We start from the raw sequence: 17,757 nt of genomic DNA, 5'->3' as shown, positions 1-17,757 counted from the left end.
TGGCCAACATGGTGAAACCCCATCTCTACTAAAAATACAAAAATTAGCTGGGCATGGTGGTGCGCACCTGAAATCCCAGCTCTTCCAGAGGCTGAGGTAGGAGAATCTCTTGAACCCAGGAGGCAGAGGTTGCAGTCAGATAGATGAGATGGCGCCACTGCACTCCCGCCTGGGCGACTGAGCAGGACTCTGTCAAAAGATAGAAAAGAAAAAGAGAGAGAGAGAAAAAGGAAGGAAGGAAGGAAGGAAGGAAGGAAGGAAGGAAGGAAGGAAGGAAGGAAGGAAGGAAGGAAGGAAGGAAGAAAATTTTGGGCGAGTCTGCAGTGCAAAGCAAAAGCAAACTTATTAGGAAAGTAAAGGAATAAAAGAATAGCTACTCCTAGACATAGCAGCAGTGTGGGCTGCTCAATTAAAAATACTTAGTTATTTCTTGATTATATGCTAAACAACGGGTGGATTATTCATGAGTTTTGCAAGAAAGGGATGTGCAATTCCCAGAACTAAGTATTTCTCTTCTTTTTAGACCATATAGGGTAACTTTCTGATGTCGCCATGGCATTCGTTAACTGTCAGCACTGATGGGAATGTCTTTCGCATGCTAATGTGTTATAATTAACATGTAACGATCCGTGAGGACAATCAGAGGTCACTTTCATTCCCATCTTGGTTTTGGTGGATTTTTGTGGCTTCTCTACTGCAAACTGTTTTATCAGCAAGGTCTTTGTGAACTGCATCTTGTGCCCATCTCCTATTTATCCTGTGACTTAGAATGCCTGACCTCATGGAAAAGGAATCCTGTAGGTCTCAGCCTCACTTTACCCAGCACCTGTTCCAGATGCAGTTGCAACGCCTCTGACATGGCCACAGGGTGCTGGAATGTGGCTGGTCTGAACTGCAATGTGCTGGAAAGGTAAAATACAAGGTTACATTGGAAGATTTAGCTTTAAAAATGTATATGCTTTATTAACCATTACATACTAATCACATATTAAAATAATATTTTGGATATATTGGGCTGATTAAATTGTTACAATCAATTCCACCTGTTATTCCACCTGTTTCTTTTTTATTTTGAGACAGAGTTGCTCTGTCACCAGGCCATAGTGTGGTGGCACAATCTCGGCTCACTGCAACCTCTGCCTCCTGGGTTCAGGCAATTCTCCTGCCTCGGCCTCCTGAGTAGCTGGGATTACAAGTGTCTGTCACCACGCTCGGCTAATTTTTGTATTTTTAGTAGAGATGGGGTTTTGCCATGTTAGCCAGGCTGATCTCGAATTCCTGATCTCAGGTGGTCCACCACCTGGTCTTCTGAACATGCAGAGATTACAACCGTGAGCCACTGAGCCCAGCTCTACTATTTTTATTTTCTTTTTAATATTTGACCACTAGAAAATTCAAAATTTACATGTAGCTCATATTTTACTGCAGAGGATTGCCTCCTTTGTGAAATCTCAGGCTGCCTGCATGTATTAGTTCATTTTCACACTGCTATAAACAAATACCTCAGACTGAGTAATTTTTTTAAAGTGATTTAATTTAATCATAGTTCTACATGTCTGAGGAATCCTCAGGAAAATTACAATCATGACCATGACAGAAGGTGAAGGGAAAGCAAGGCACATCTTACTTGGTGGAAAAAAAGAGAACCGGGGATGGGGGCATGTGTGCGGGGGGAGATACCACATTTTTAAACCGTCAGGTATCTTGAGAGCTCCCTTACTATCACAAGAACAGCATGAGGATAATCCCCCCAATGATCCAATCACTTCCCACCTGGTCTCTGCCCTGACATGTGGAAAACACAATTTATTTTATTTTATTTTATTTTATTTTATTTATTTATTTATTTATTTATTTATTTATTTATTTATTTTCGAGACCGAGTCTTGCTCTTTCACCCAGGCTGCAGTGCAGTGGCACGATCTCGGCTCACTGAGAACTCCACCCCCCGGGTTCAAGCGATTTTTCTGCCCCAGCCTCCTGAGTAGCTGGGACTACAGACGCCCGCCACCACCCTGGCTAAGTTTTGTATTTTTAGTACAGACGAGGTTTCACCATATTGGCCAGGCTGGTCTCTAACTCCTGACCTCGTAATCCACCAGCCTCGGGCTCCCAAAGTGCTGGGATTACAGGCCTGAGCCACCACGCCTTGCCATGAATTACAATTTGAGATGAGATCTGGGTGGAGCCACAGAGCCAAACCATGTCACTGCAAAGGATCCGCAGTAAGGAAGGTCATAAAATCTGAAATTTTAAAATAATTGTCATTTTTTTAAGTTTATGAATAACTATATTATATATCATTTATAAATGCATATTACGTTTTACAGAAGGTTAAATGCAAATGTCTTCTAGGGTTGGCCTGTCTCAGATCAGGGAAGAAGCCTTGGCTGTAAAGGTTGCAGTCTAACCTGTTATTTTTTGCTTGGTTTAGCCCAGTGTCTGATCACATTTTTCGTCACTCAGGGCATGAAGGGTGGGTCCTGAAACCTTATCCAATCAGGAGCAATGGATTAGAAATTGTCCAATCAGGCATGCAGCGGGAGAGAACAGGACGCTTCCGTAATTTTCCAGGTCATTTGCGTTTCTCTGCGTCCAGAGCTCCAGTTCTTCTCCTTACTGCTCTGCTTCCTCCACTCCTAGAGGCCAAGCCACTGTGGCCTTGTGTCCTGCAGGTATTCGCAGATTTATGGCTAAAAGACCAGGACACCCTGGAAGCCGAGAAATGGTGAGTGGTGGGTCTGTCATCGTGAGAGAGGGCTGGGAGCTGGTTGGAACCGGCTGAAAGTGGCTGTAGCAGGACCCAAACTTCCTCGCAGTCAGCTCTGGAGTCTGAGGACCCAAATCCTCCTTGGCCCAGGTGGGCTCTTAGTCTCCTCCAGACATAATATGGTGCCTGGGCCAGCGGCTGGGACCCTGGGAGTTCTGTCTTTTTCCTCTGCAGTGGCTTTGCCCTGGGCTGGAGCCCTCTCTGGGCAGCTCCGCACTCCCAGCACCTCATCTCACCCAGATTGTGCATGGGTGGGAAAGTCATCAGGGGAGAGTCCTGACTCAGGGTGTGAGATTCATAAGTGGTAAGAGTTGTGGTCCCTGAGGTCCCTAGTTCCTCATTTTTCCTTTTAGAAATGTATGGGAATCACTGTAAAAATATTAGACAATTTGATCAAAATGTGATTCAAGAATCATAGAGTGCCCAGTTATGGTTTGTGGGTTGTGGTCCATGGGAGAGGCTTGAAGAAGTCTGTTATAAGTTGCATGATGAAGCAAACCAAATTCAGTAACTGCTTTGGTAAAGTTATGTAGTTTCCTTATTTGTAAGATCCAGGTGAAAATTTCTTGGTTATGTCATCACAGATTAATTAGCAGTCTGTGGTTGACTAGGCCTGAATTTTTTCTTCAATGTAATAATTTCCAAGAAATGCAATTTTTTTGTGTGAGGGAGTCTCGCTTTGTTGCCCTTGCTGGAGTGCAGTGACGCTATCTCGGTTCACTGCAACCTCTGCCTGCCGGGTTCAATTATTGTCGCGCCTCAGGCTTCCGAGTAGCTGGGATTACTGGTGCCCGCCACCGTGCCCGGCTAATGTTTGTGTTTTCAGTGGAGACGGGGTTTTACCATGTTGGCCAGGGTGGTCTCGAACTCCTGCCCTGAAATGATCTGCCCTTCTCCGCCTCCCAAAATGCTGGGATTACAGGCGTGAGCCACCGCCCTGGCCACAGAGATACATTTGAGTTAGATTTTTGTTTTTTTAAGTGAGAGCCGAGAAAAGTCAATCCACCTTGGTCTAATTGCCCGCTGTTTAAATATTTGCCTGTGGAAAGCCACAGGAAACTGGCTTTCCCTTGCTGTTATTTTTATTTATTTATTTATTTTGAGACAGAGTCGCTTTGTCACTCAGGCTGCAGTGCAGTGGTGAGATCTCAGTTCACTGCAACCTCCATCTCCTGGGTTGGAGTGATTTTCCTGCCTCAGCCTCTCGAGTAGCTGGGATTAAAGGCACCGGCCACCACGCCCGGCTAGTTTTTGTATTTTTAGTAAAGATAGAGTTTTGCCATGTTGGCCAGGCTGGTCTCAAACTCCTGGCCTCAAGTGATCTGCCCGCCTTTGCCTCTCAAAGTGCTAGGATTACAGGAATAGGCTATTGCAGGCAGCCTGCATTTTTCAACTGTGCCTTTTTTTTTCTTTCTTTCTTTCTTTTTTTTTAAGACGGAGCCTCATTCTGTCACCCAGGCTGGAGTGCAGTGGCTCCATCTTGCCTCATTACAACCTCCGCCTCCCTGGTTCAAGTAATTATCCTGCCTCAGCCTCCTGAGTAACTAGGATTACAGGCCCACACCCAGCTACTTTTTGTATTTTTAGTAAAGATGGGGTTTCGCCATGTTGGCCAGGCTGGTCTCAAACGCCTGACCTTAGATGATCCGCCTGCTTGGCCTCCCAAGTTCTGGGTTTACAGGCGTGAGCCACCACGCTGGACCTCAACTGTGTCTTAAACAAGGTCTTGAGTCAATTTCCCTGTTCTCACAGACTAACTGGCCTGCAGTAAAATATTAAATTTCCAGTTCCATCTGACATTCCAAAATGCCAACTTTTCTAACTCACATTATTACCTATTTGTCCTTTCTTGTATGTTTCAGACACAGTACTTACACTAATTATTTTTTTAAAAAGTCATTGGATGACACTTAAAAAGTGCCATTCAATGCTTTGTAAAAAAAAGTTTGCCATTTATAAATATTTCACATAAGAAGAAAGCAGAGGTCGGGTGCTATATACCCCATCTTTCCCAACTTTTTTTTTTTTTTTGGTCTTATACATCTTTTCCATTTCACTGTTTCTTGGTTGCATGTTTTATAGTAAACTGGTTAATGTAAGTACAGGATTTTGCAGAATTCTGTGAGTATCTTTATCAAATTATTGAACTTGAGGGACATTATGGGAGTCCCCAGTTTATAGACAGTAGCTGAGAAGCATAGGTGGGTCCCTGGGATTTGTGACAGGCGTGTGCAGTGAGGGCGATATGGTGACACTGAGCTCTGAATTATGTCTGTGCCGACTCTGGGTGGTATCAGGATGGAAATGTTAGACAACAAGTTGGTGTTAAAAAATTGCTTGGTGCCAGCCTGGCCAACATGGTGAAACCCCATCTCTACTAAAAATACAAAAATTAGCCGAGCGTGGTGACAGGTGCCTGTAATCCCAGGTGTCAGAAAAGAGATATTACAGAGGCTTGGCCTGGAGGGGGACTCTGGGCATCTGGTAAGGGGAGGCTCTGTCCTCCTGCACACAGGCGGTCACACTGCACATTGTCTTGTGATTCTAGGTCTCCTCTCAGGGTGAAAGAGAACTAAAAACTTAGAGAAAAGGAACTGTGATAACTGACCTCCTTTCAGAGCTGCCACCACATGATTCTCACCCATTCACAGACAGACCCACTAGACATTGATGCGTCCACACCCCTCTCAGGACTAGGCACCACCCTCAAGAATTCTACCACAGCGCTTTTGTTTTTAGTGCTTCTTGCCAAAATCCAACCAAAGTGCCTACAAGTTTCCTGGCATATCCTCAACCCCAGACACTGAATCTGCAGTAGCACCTGTTTCCTCCACTAATGTAGGGGTCCGTACCACTTGATCATGGTCTAATCTGCCTGCATGGACACAGGACTAAATCAGAGTATAGCTCCACGTGGACCACTGTCTGTAGCATAAGCCAGTCCTACCACTGACCTTGCACTGTTTCCCACACACGCATTTTTTTTTTTTTTTTTTTTTTTTTTTTGAGACAGAGTCTTGCTCTGTCACCCAGGCTGGAGTGCAGTGATGTGATCTTGGCTTGCTGCCACCTCCACCTCCCAGGTTTGAGAGACTCTCCTGCCTCCCTCCTGAGTAGCTGGAATTATAGGTGCGTGCCACCACGCCCGGCTAATTTTTGTATTTTTAATAGAGACAGGGTTTCACCATGTTGGCCAGGTTGGTCTCGAACTCCTGGCCTCAGGTGATCTGCCTGCCTCAGCCTCCCAAACGGTTGGGATTATGGGTGTGAGCCACTGTGCCCGGCCAAATTTTTTTTCTTTTACCTTTTATTTTGGGTTCAAGAGTATATGTGCAAGTTATATAGGTAAAATCATATCATGAAGTTTTTGTGTACAGATTCTTTTATCACTCAGGACCTAAGCGTAGTGCCCAACAGATTATTTTTTTCTGATTTTCTTCATCCTCTGACCCTCCACCCTGTACTGGGCCTCAGTGTCTGTTCTCTTATTTGTGTCCACGTTTTCTCATTATTTTGCTCCCACTTATAAGTGACAACATACAGTATTTGATTCTCTGTTCCTGCACTAGTTTTCTAAAAATAACGGTCTCCTGCTCCATTCATGTTGCTGCAACAGACATCATGATGTTCTTTCTTATAGCTGCATCATATTTCATGGTGTGTACATACCACGTTTTCTTTATCCAGTCTACCACTGAAGACATACAGGTTTATGTCTTGTTTTTTGTAAATAGTGCTGTAATAAACATATGCATGCATGTGTCTTTATGGTAGAATAACTTACATTCATTGGTTATATTCCCAGTTGTGGCATTGCTGGGTCAAATGGTAATTCTGTTTTCAGGTTACTGAAAAATTGCCAAACTGTTTTTCTCAATGGTTAAACAAATTTATACGCTCACCAGCGGGATATAAGCATTCCACTCCTCCATAACCTCACAAGCATCTGTTGTTTTTGGACTTTTTAGTCTGATTGTGTTTATATGAATTATTTCTTTTTCTTCATTAATCTAGTGTTTTATCTACCATTAATTTTTTCATAGCATCAACTTCTGGTTTCGTTGAACTTTTTTTTTGAGACAGAGTTTCACTCTTTCGCCCCTGGAGTGCAGTGGCGTAATCTCGGCTCACTGCAAACTCCGCCTTCTGGTTTCAAGCAATTCTCCTGCCTCAGCCTCCTGAGTAGGTGGGATTGCAGGTGCCCGCCATCACGCCCAGCTAATATTTGCATTTCTAGTAGAGACGGGATTTAACTGTGTTGGCCAGGCTGGTCTCAAACTCCTGACATCATGATCTGCCCGTCTCGACCTCCCAAAGTTCTGGGATTATAGGTGTGTGCCACTGTGCCTGGCCCATTAAACTTTTTATGGTTATTTATGTCTCACCTTCTACATTTCAGCTATCATTTTGGTTATTTCTTGTCTTTTGCTAGCTTTGAAGTTAGTTTGCTCTTACTTTTGGAATTCTTTTAATTATGACGTTAGATTTGTAAATTGAGATCTTTCTAACTCTTTGATGTGGATGTGTAGTGTTATACATTTTGTTCTTAACACTGCCTTAGCTGTGACCTAGAGCTTCTGGTATGTTGTATTTCAGCTCTAATTAGTTCCAAAACTTTTTTTATTTCTGCCTTAATTTCATTATTTACAAAAGAGCCATTTGGAAGTTGATTATTCAATTCTTATGTAATTGTATCATTTCGGATGTTTTTTATATTGATTTATTGTTCTATACATTTTCTTTTAAAAATTAATGATAGAGACACATTAGAAATAAAACTGCTGTGCTCTTAATCTAAATGCTAAAAATTATTCAACACTTAGTAGCAACTCCCAGAGTGCTATGAAAATTAAATCACATTATGTGTTATTCCCCGTAGTGTTCTGTGACTTGCTCCTGAGCACATAGTACCTGCTTAATAAACGTTTTATTAGTACATGTGTACACATTTCCCAAGTGCAGACTTACTCAGACATTGCTGCCTTCTGTTTTCTCTGTAAACTGAAAAAAGCCAACAAAAAATATAATATTTCAGGGTGGAGACTGGTTGTCTTTATTTGTATCACAAGTATGTGTATTGTGACAGATGTGGCTGGTGTAAGGGACTCTTTGCTGTGCCTGCTTTCTCTCGCTAATGCTAATAATGTGTCTGGGAAAGCACAATCAGCATTTACAGGGGACTTGTTGAAAAAGCCCATTCCTGGACCCTTTTGGATCCTGCAGAATCACTTTGCATAAAGCAGGGCTGAGATTACCAAGTGATTTATAAACTTGAGGGGTTCAAGATACATTCAGGAGAGTTTAGTTCAACCTTCGCATCTGAGGAAGGCTGCACTGCCTGCCCTGTTTCCGTTTGGTAGGAAGAGGTCAGTGCAGTTCATGCTGCCATTATGTAAAGAAATTTGCTGATGTCCGATATGGGAGGGCAGGGAAAAAGAAACTTATACTTTAATAGTTATGGAGAAGCTTGTTGTTCTGTCATTGCTCTTAAATCTTTTCAGTTATATGCAACAAAAATGGGTGAGTGTTTTCAGCAAGTCTCAGTCTTTCTGCCCGTGGGTGTGTGTGGTGGTAGCAGGTGAATAGATTGTGCTTTAAAGGTGTATTCTCAGATATGTCGAGAGCATCTTATCTGAAAATACATTTCAGAGAAGGAGGAGGAAAAGGAAAAAATCACTTTTTCTCAGGTGAGTATGTCTCAGATCAAGAGCAGTGTCTGGGCCAGGCGTGGTGGCTTACACCTGTAATCCCAACACTTAGGGAGGCTGACATGGGTGGATCACAAGGTCAGAAGTTTGAGAACAGCCTGACCAACGTGGTGAAAATCCGTCTCTATTAAAAATACAAAAATTAGCCAGGCATGGTAGTGCACACCTGTAATCTCAGCTACTCAGGAGGCTAAGGCAGGAGAATTGCTTGAACACAGGAGGTGGAGATTGCAGTGAGCCAAGATCACACCACTGCACTCCAGCCTGGTCGACAGAGCTAGACTCTGTCTAAAAAAAAAAAAAAAGAAAAAAAAGCAGTGTCCACTCTGCCTTTTGGAATGCCATGTGTTCAGAACTTGCAGATGTTTACTTCTCTGCTTGTGTTGTTTATACCTAATGAGTTTGTTTCAATTATTTTTTGCTATTTTTATGATAGTCTAGGGGTTCTGAAAAAAATTTTTTTTTCTGTATAGCATAGCCTTCTCTTTTTGTTGTTTTGTTTTGTTTGAGTTTTCACTCTTGTGCCCCAGGCTGGAGTGCAATGGCACAATCTCAGCCCACTGCAACCTCCTCCGCCTTGCGGGTTTAAGTGATTCTCCTGCCTCAGCCTCTCTATTAGCTGGGATTACAGGTGCTCACCACCACGCCCAGCTAATTTTTGTATTTTTAGTAGAGACAGGGTTTCACCATGTTGGCCAGGCTGGTCTCAAATTCCTGACCTCAGGCAATCCGCCCACCTCAGCCCCACAAAGTGCTGGGATTACAGGCACCAGCCACCGTGCCCGGCCATACCAAGCCCGGCCATACCAAGCCTTCTAGGTATTTTCTTCATCTTGGATTCTTGTATGCCATGTAGAATTCTCACCACAAATTTATGACCTGCAATATTTAAAATGTTACCATCATAGCTGTTGAACATGAGAAGGTGTAAATACTCAATATTTCTATTGGGGAAACACAGTTGTCTTTGGATATTAATGAAAAGTGAAACATGTCTTGTTGAAGTTTCATCTGTGTGCTCTATTAGTTCCATGCAGAACAGGATTTAGAAAATGCTCACATAAACAGGATGGCATTTATTATCCAGAAAGTTCTGAAAAAACTATTAGGAGATACTTGCTTTCTAGGCTGCTAAAGAAAGGCTACTTAATGTTACTATTAAAAATTATAGAACCGGGAAGTTATCTGTATCTTCACCTTTGCATAAAACTGATGTTTCTTTATAATTAAAATGGGCCAGGTGCAGTGGCTCATGCCTGTAATCCCAGCACTTTGGGAGGCCAAGGTGGGTGGATCACCTGAGGTTAGGAGTTCAAGACAAGCCTGGCCAACGTAGAGAAACCCCATCGCTACTAAAAATACAAAAATTAGCCATGCATGGTGGCACACACCTGTAATCCCAGCTACTTGAGAGGCTGAGGCAGGAGAATCACTTGAACCCAGGAGGCATAGTTTTCAGTGAGCCAAGATCACACCACTGCACTCCAGCCTGGGCAACAGAGCGAGACTTGGTCTCCAAAAAGAAAAAAAGAAAAAAGAAAAGGAAAAGTAGACATGTCCATATTGATGGTCTTAATTTAATAATTTATCGTCCAGAAAATTATCATACCTACAGTGGTATCGTGGATTGTCTGCTATCCTCTTTTCTCAGAGTTGGAGAATATTTCAGTGTTAAAAATTATCATTGAATAATTTTAGTCACTCTTATAAGTGAGAAACACTTCTTTTTACTCTTGAGTCAAATAAAAATCTCTGCCTATGGCCATGTGGTGAGTGTTTGTGTGTTCATGAGTGTTTTTTGTTGTTTTTGTTTTTCTTTCAGGGACTGTTGACATTCAGAGACATAGCTATAGAATTCTCTCTGGCGGAATGGCAATGCCTGGATCGTGCTCAGCGGAATTTATATAGAGATGTGATGTTAGAGAACTACAGAAACCTGGTCTCCCTGGGTGAGGACAACTTCGATACACAATTCCTAATATATTGCCTTTCTGTCTTTTCTAAGATGATTTTGGTAATTTCTGCTTTGCATGAATGAATTTTAGCTCTCCGATTTTAAGAAAATCTTGGGGATTCATTGGTGTAGAACGAATTCTTCAAGACGTTTTATTTTGACCTGAACTTTTCCCTTTCCTGAGCTTATGTATCTTTCGCTCTAGGTTAGTGGCAATTCCAAAAATGTCGTGGCGTAAAATAGCGTTTCCCATGCCTTAGAATTCAGTTGCCACCACCAATTTTTGATTCAGCAATACTGAGTAGTGAAATTAAGGACCTACACATTTAAAATATTTTCTAAATAGTTAAAAAGTTCTATTATGACCAATATTAATTTTCTAGAATTTTCTAGTATATCCTCTTTACTAAGCATAATACTAATTTGGTAATTAAAGAATTCAGCAAGATTTATCTTACTTTTTTTTCTTAATAAATCAGGTATTGCTGTCTCTAAGCCAGACTTGATCACCTGTCTGGAGCAAAATAAAGAGCCTCAGAATATAAAGAGAAATGAGATGGTATCCAAACACCCAGGTAAGTGAGAGTGAATGAAGCAGATGACACAGATGAGAGATACACAAATCAAGGAGAAAGCCAGTCCTTAAAATGTGGTTTGGGGAGATGTGCTTCTATGGAAAGAGATTCTGAGAAGCCCGAGTCATTTTTTACTTTTGCTCTCAGATAGTGATACCTTCTGCCCCATGCTTTTAAATTCTCTACGGATTCTACTTTCACTTCAGAAATCTTTCTTCAAGTTCAGCCAAAGTTTTCTTTGTGGCTTATCAGGGACTGCATAAACTGCTTTTCCATTGCTTTTGGAGTACACTAATATCTGCATATTTTTGAGAAACTCTGTTAAACCATTAAAAATTTTTTTGTGTCATGTCTAAAATGTGTGAGAATAGTAGTTTCTGTTTCATTTGTGGTTGTCTATTTTTCCGCACACGCCATTCCGTTTTCATTACTATAGACTTGAAATATAGTTTAAAGTTTTTTATATAATTTTTTAATTTTTAAATTTTTATCCATGTATTTATTTATTTATTTAGAGGTTGGGTTATGAGACTTACTGTGGGGGGATATGCAAGCAGGATACCTCTTATGTCTTCCTTTTACTATGTTGCATATTTTAGATATAGATTCATGAATAGAATTGCTGTGTTGTATAATTTCATTTAGAATTATTCGAAGAACATTCATGATACTTTTTATGATAGTTGCATCTTTTTTCTCATCAACAACTTGAATAGGTTTCAATTTCTTTACATCATCTACATAGTTGGTGTTTTTGAAAAAATTTATAGTGGCCATTCTAATTGATATAAGGTAATTTTGTTTTGTATTGTGATTTTGTTTTGCATTTTTCTATAAATTATTAATTTCGTGCAACCTTTCAAATAGTTATCCCCATTTGTGTAACTTTTTTAATTAAAATTTAGTTTAATCATTTGTCCATTTCTTTCTTTCTTTCTTTCTTTTTTTTTTTTTGAGACTGAATTTCACTCTTGTTGCCCAGGCTGCAGTGCAGTGGTGCAATTTTGGCTCAGGGCAACCTCTGCCTCCCGGGTTCAAACGATTCTCCTGCCTCAGCCTCCTGAGTAACTGGGATTATAGGAATGTGCCACCATGCCCGGCTAATTTTGTATTTTTATTAGAGATGGGATTTTGCCATGTTGGTCAGGTTGGTCTCAAACTCCTAGCCTCAGGTGATCTGCCCACCTCGGCCTCCCAAAGTTCTGGGATTACAAGAATGAGCCACCACGCCCAGCTTGCTTGTCCATTTCTAAATCAAGTAATTCAATTATCGTTGTCTACTTCTAGGTGTTGTTTATAAATTCTCAGTATTAAGTTTTATCACATGTGGTTTTCAAATATTGTCACCCATTTCGTGGGTGGCACTGTCACTCTATTAAATGTGTTATTTGATTACAGAAATTTTGAAGTTTAGTCCAGTTAAATTTTTGTGTTCTTCTCTTTGTTGCTCATGCATTTGATGGCATGTCTAAGAAAATGGTGCCAAGACCAATGTCATGTCTTTCCACTATATTTTTTTCTAAGAATTTCATTAGTTTTTTTTCAGTCTAAGTATTTTGTCTAAAATATTTTTTTGTATATGATGCAATTAAAGCATCCAAGTTTATTTCGTCAATATAGATATCCAGTTTTCAACATTATCTGTTGAAGGGATGATATTTTCTCCATTGTCTGCTGATGGCAACTTTGTGGCAGATTATTTGGTCATGCACAGAAGAGTTCATTGCTGGTCTCCCTATTTTGTTCTGTCATGTCTTTATCTGTCTTTGTGTGGATACCACAGTTATTGTTATTGTTGCTTTTTATTATGTTTTAAAATTAAGAAGTATAATGCCTCTGTTTTTCATGTTTCTCTAGATATAGTTCAAAATAAATTTTAAAAATTTTAAACAATATTTCAGGAATAAATATACTTTTGGAATTTTGATACAGATTATATTAAATTTGTTCACCACTGTGAGTTATATTGACAACTAAGTTGTCACTTAACTATTTTGACCCTCAAGCAAAAATATTAAATTAAGTTAAATTATTTGACCTGTGCAAGAATATATTGAAGAGTGTGTTTATTTCCATATATTTTTTATTTGCCTATTTTACCTTTTTTCTTTTTGGCTTTATTCAGTTTTGGTTAGAAAAAAATAGGCTGTATGATTTTGCTCTTCTTAAATTTTTTTTTACACAGGGTTTCTCACTCTGTTGCCCAGACTCTAATGCAGTAGCACTATCTTGGCTCACTGCAGCCTAAACCTCTTGGACTCAAGTAATCCTTCCACCTTGGCCTCCTGAGTGACTGACACTACAGACCTACCCCACCATGCCCAGCTAATTTTTAATTACTTGTAGAGACAGGGTCTCACCATGTTCCAAGGCTGGTATCAAGTTTCTTGCCCCAAGTGATCCTTCCACCTTGGCCTCCCGAAGTACTGAGATTACACCTGTGAGCCACTGCACCTGGCTCATCTTTTGAAATTTACTAAGACCTATGTATTCTAACAGAATATACCAGGTGCAAATAAGAATATTGTGTACCCACTTGCTTTTGACTGGAGAGTTCTGTACGTGTCTGTTTAGCCTAGTTGATTTTATAATATGGTGTAGATGTTTGTGCCCTCCAAATCTCATGTTGAAATGTAATCTCCAGTGTTGGGTGTGGGGCCTAATGAGAGGTGTTTGCATCATGGAGACAAATCCCTCATGAATGACTTGGCACAATCCCCTTGGTAATCATAGAGGGCTCCCTCTATTAATTCACATGAGAGCTGGTTGCTTAAAGGAACCTGGCTCCTCCACCTCACACTCGCATCATCTTTCACCATGTGACATGTTTGCCTTCCACTATAATTGTAAGCTTCCTCATATCCTCACCAGAAGCAGATGCTGGCATATACGTCTTGTACAGTCTACTCAACTGTGAACCAAAGAAGTCTTTTTCTTTATAAATTACTCAGTCTCAGTTTATTTTCTATAGTAGTGCAAAATGAATTCATACACAATATAATGTTCTTCAGGTTTTCTGTTTTTTTAATCAATTTTTTATTTCAATTTTTTATTTATTATTGAAAGTGAGGTCTTAATGTTTATAATTTTATGTTGCTATTTTGTTTCTTGCTTCATTTCTATCAATATTTGCTTTATATATTTTGAAGCCCTGATCTTATATATGCATGTACATATAGATAGACATAATGGTTATAGATTCTTAGTAAATGGACTCATTTTACCATTATATAATATCAATCTTTGTTTCATGTTAGTAATTCATTCATTTTCTTTTGTGTGTCTATAAAGATTTTTTCTTTGTGCTACATTGGAGATTTTATAACACCTCTAAATGTTACCACAGTATTTTTTAAACTGGTAAAAAAAATGACTTCAGTTGCATAGAAAAATTTGTCCTCATTTTATCTACCCTATACATCTTACTGATGTTGATAATTATATCTTTTTATGTTTTATGATTATTTTTATACTTGTATCTTTCAAATTTTAAAGAATAACTAAAAATGTTTTCTGCATGATCACGATAATGCCACAGAATTCTATTTTTTGTATATGCATATGTTTTTCAGAAAGTTATATATTTTCATACAATTATGTATTTTTTTCATCATGTTATTTTAAGTGGAAGACCTCTTTTCAGCATTTTATTTAGGGCACATGCAGTGCTTATATGCTTTTCCAGCATGTGTTTATTCTGGAAGATCTTTATTTTTTCTTTATTTTGTAGTACATTTTTGCTGTGTTTATTATTCTCAACATGAAGATTTTTTTTTCAGTACTTTAACCATTGTACACAGTTCTTTATTGACCTGCAAGATTTCTATTGTCAAATGTCTCAGAGAACTATGCTTATAAATAATACGTCATTTTTATCTTACAGCTCCCAAGATTGTCTTCTGGTTAGCGACTTTTGAAACTTTGCTCTAATATGTGTTATGGATCTTTTTGTGTGTGTCCTAGTTTGTTTGTTTAGCTTCTTCATTTCTTACATTATTTTTTTCTTTTAAATTTTTTCAGTTATTCTTTTTTAATTCCACGATTGTTTTGTTTTTATTATTCCAAGCTTATTGTTGATATTCTTATTTTTCTGATTTTATTTAGGTGTCTGGTTTTCCATTTTTCTCACTGAGCATAATATATTTTAAAATTTATTTTAAATTTAAAATATGTTTTAAAAATTAATATATGCCTCTTTATTTTTATAGTTGCTTTTTCAAAAATTTTTTTTTTATTAGACCATGTTGTCCTCATGTTTTGTATGCATTGTAATCTTTGGTTGAGATTTAAACATTAACATAAAACTACCTTTCATGATATTTATAATGCAGCTCTTTCCTGGCATAGCTTGAAACCAATTATCTTGGCTAGAGATTCACGGAGTCTCTCAAACATGTTCTCAGGATGTGTCTTGTCTGCAATTTTGCATTTATTTTTCAGTTAAAAGACTTCTCCATGTTTATTCTTACCAGTAGGTAGCTACTTTCTACACCTGCTTTCTGACCATAGACTGCAGTCTTTCTGCTGTTGTAACATTCACTTTTGATCTTAAAAGACTTAAAAGTGTCATTTCAAAAGTATACCACCATTTCATTCAGCACTTTCTATCATGGAAGACAGAAAGGCCCCTAAAAGCCAAAAGTAAAGATATAGGTCCCAGTATTTTTCTGGTCTTTTATAATAAAAAAACAGTTTGCTCCTAAAGACACCATATTCTTCTACTAGGGATGAGGAAGGGCTGTGTTGGGTGAATGTCGCAGACTTCTCTTCTCTTTATATATGGCTCTTGTCATTGTGCCCACCTGATGCACACACTTACTTTATTTTTTCCAGCAAAGGTATTTTGATCACTGTGGTTTTGTTACATTTATAAACCTATGAAGGAATTGTGACCTGTGGTAATTTGATATGCCATTTTGCTAATGTATCTTGTATAATTTTATGATTTGTAAAGTATATGTATCTGAGTCTAGTAAGTGAAGTAACTTGTGATTTTTATGTCTTTCAGTTACATGTTCTCATTTCACCCAAGACCTTCAGCCAGAGCTGGGCATAAAAGATTCACTCCAAAAAGTAATACCGAGAATATATGGAAAATGTGGACATGAGAATTTACAAGTAAAAAAATGTAAAAGCATGGGTGAGTGTGAGGTGCAAGAAGGAGGTTATAATGAAGTTAACCAATGTTTGTCAACTACCCAAAACAAAATATTTCAGACTCATAAATGTGTCAAAGTCTTCAGTAAATTTTCAAATTCCAATAGACATAAGACAAGACATAGCGGAAAGAAACATTTGAAATGTAAAAAATATGTCAAATCATTTTGTATGGTTTCACACCTAAATCAACATCAGATAATTCATACTATGGAGAAGTCCTACAAATGTGAAGAATGTGGCAAACCCTTTAACTGCTCATCAACCCTTACTAAACATAAAAGAATTCATACTGGAGAGAAACCCTACAGATGTGAGGAATGTGGCAAAGCTTTTACCTGGTCCTCAACCCTTACTAAACATAAGAGAATTCATACTGGAGAGAAACCCTACACATGTGAAGAATGTGGCAAAGCCTTTAGCCGCTCCTCAACACTTACGAACCACAAGAGAATTCATACTGGGGAGAAACCTTACACATGTGAAGAATGTGGCAAAGCCTTTAGCTTATCCTCATCCCTCACTTACCACAAGAGAATTCATACTGGAGAGAAACCCTACAAGTGTGAAGAATGTGGCAAAGCCTTTAACTGCCTCTCAACCCTTAAGAAACATAAGATAATTCATACCGGAGAGAAACTCTACAAATGTAAAAAATGTGGGAAAGCCTTTGCCTTCTCCTCAACTCTTAATGCTCATAAGAGGATTCATACTGGAGAGAAACCCTACAAATGTGAAGAATGTGACAAAGCTTTTAAGTGGTCCTCAAGTCTTGCTAATCATAAGAGTATGCATACTGGAGAGAAACCCTACAAATATAAGTAACGTGATAAAGTCCAGCCCTCAGGCCTTATAATACATAAAATAACTAAAAAAATCACTACAAGTGTGGAGAATGTGGCCAAGCCTTTAACCAGTTCCAAGCCTTTATTGTACGTAAGATAATTCATATTGAACAAAAGTCTTATAAATGTAAAAAAGTAACAAAGCCTTTAACCAGCCCTCAAACCTTAAGGAACCTAAGAGAATTTATTTAAAAAAAATTTTTTTGAGATGAAGTCTCACTTTGTCACCCATACTGGAGTGCAGTGACATGATCTCAGCTCACTGCAACCTCTGCCTCTTGGGTTCAAGCAATTCTCCTGCCTCAGCCTCCTGAGTAGCTGGGATTACAGGCGCATGCAACCACACTGGCTGATTTTGTATTTTTAGGGATTTTACCGTGTTGGCCAGGTTGGTCTTGAACTCCTGACTTCAGGTGATCTACCTGCCTCTCAGCTTCCCAAAGCCTAAGAGAGTATATTAGACTCTACAAAGGTAAAAAATGTGGCAAAACCTTTAAGCACATCTCAGGCCTTACACAATATCAGATTATTCATTCTAGAGAGAAACCCTACAAAAACAAAGAATGTGGTTAAAAGCTTTAGCTTTTAACTAATCTTGAACCCTTATTATACATTAAGAGAATTAATATTGAAGAGAAACCCTACAATAAGGAATATGGAAATGTCTTTTAAAAGTCCTCAAACATTTGTTTGAATAAATGTAAGATAATTGATATTGGAGACAACCCCTACAATTGTTAAAAAAAAA

At 39.0% G+C, this 17,757-nt stretch overlaps 1 protein-coding gene across 2 annotated transcripts in view; it reads left to right on the top strand.

Annotated features, from left to right (window-relative positions):
- Positions 1–17,191, top strand: part of LOC103227348 (uncharacterized) — a 31,346-nt gene extending 14,155 nt beyond the window's left edge. Inside the window, exons 1-5 of one of the 2 annotated variants that reach the window (XM_073008640.1) lie at positions 2,690–2,728; positions 10,301–10,427; positions 10,912–11,007; positions 16,016–16,774; positions 16,859–16,989. In XM_073008640.1, coding sequence (XP_072864741.1) covers positions 2,690–2,728; positions 10,301–10,427; positions 10,912–11,007; positions 16,016–16,774; positions 16,859–16,989 — 1,152 coding nt within the window. Of the gene's footprint in view, positions 1–2,599; positions 2,729–10,300; positions 10,428–10,911; positions 11,008–16,015 lie in introns of those variants that run through there. The other variant, XM_037995303.2, reaches the window with a different exon arrangement.
- The last annotated feature ends 566 nt before the right edge of the window (positions 17,192–17,757 follow it).

This window comes from Chlorocebus sabaeus, chromosome 21 (genome assembly GCF_047675955.1).
Source record: "Chlorocebus sabaeus isolate Y175 chromosome 21, mChlSab1.0.hap1, whole genome shotgun sequence".
NCBI classification, from domain to species: Eukaryota; Metazoa; Chordata; class Mammalia; order Primates; family Cercopithecidae; genus Chlorocebus; species Chlorocebus sabaeus.
This window is presented reverse-complemented; position numbering and strand designations above follow the sequence as displayed.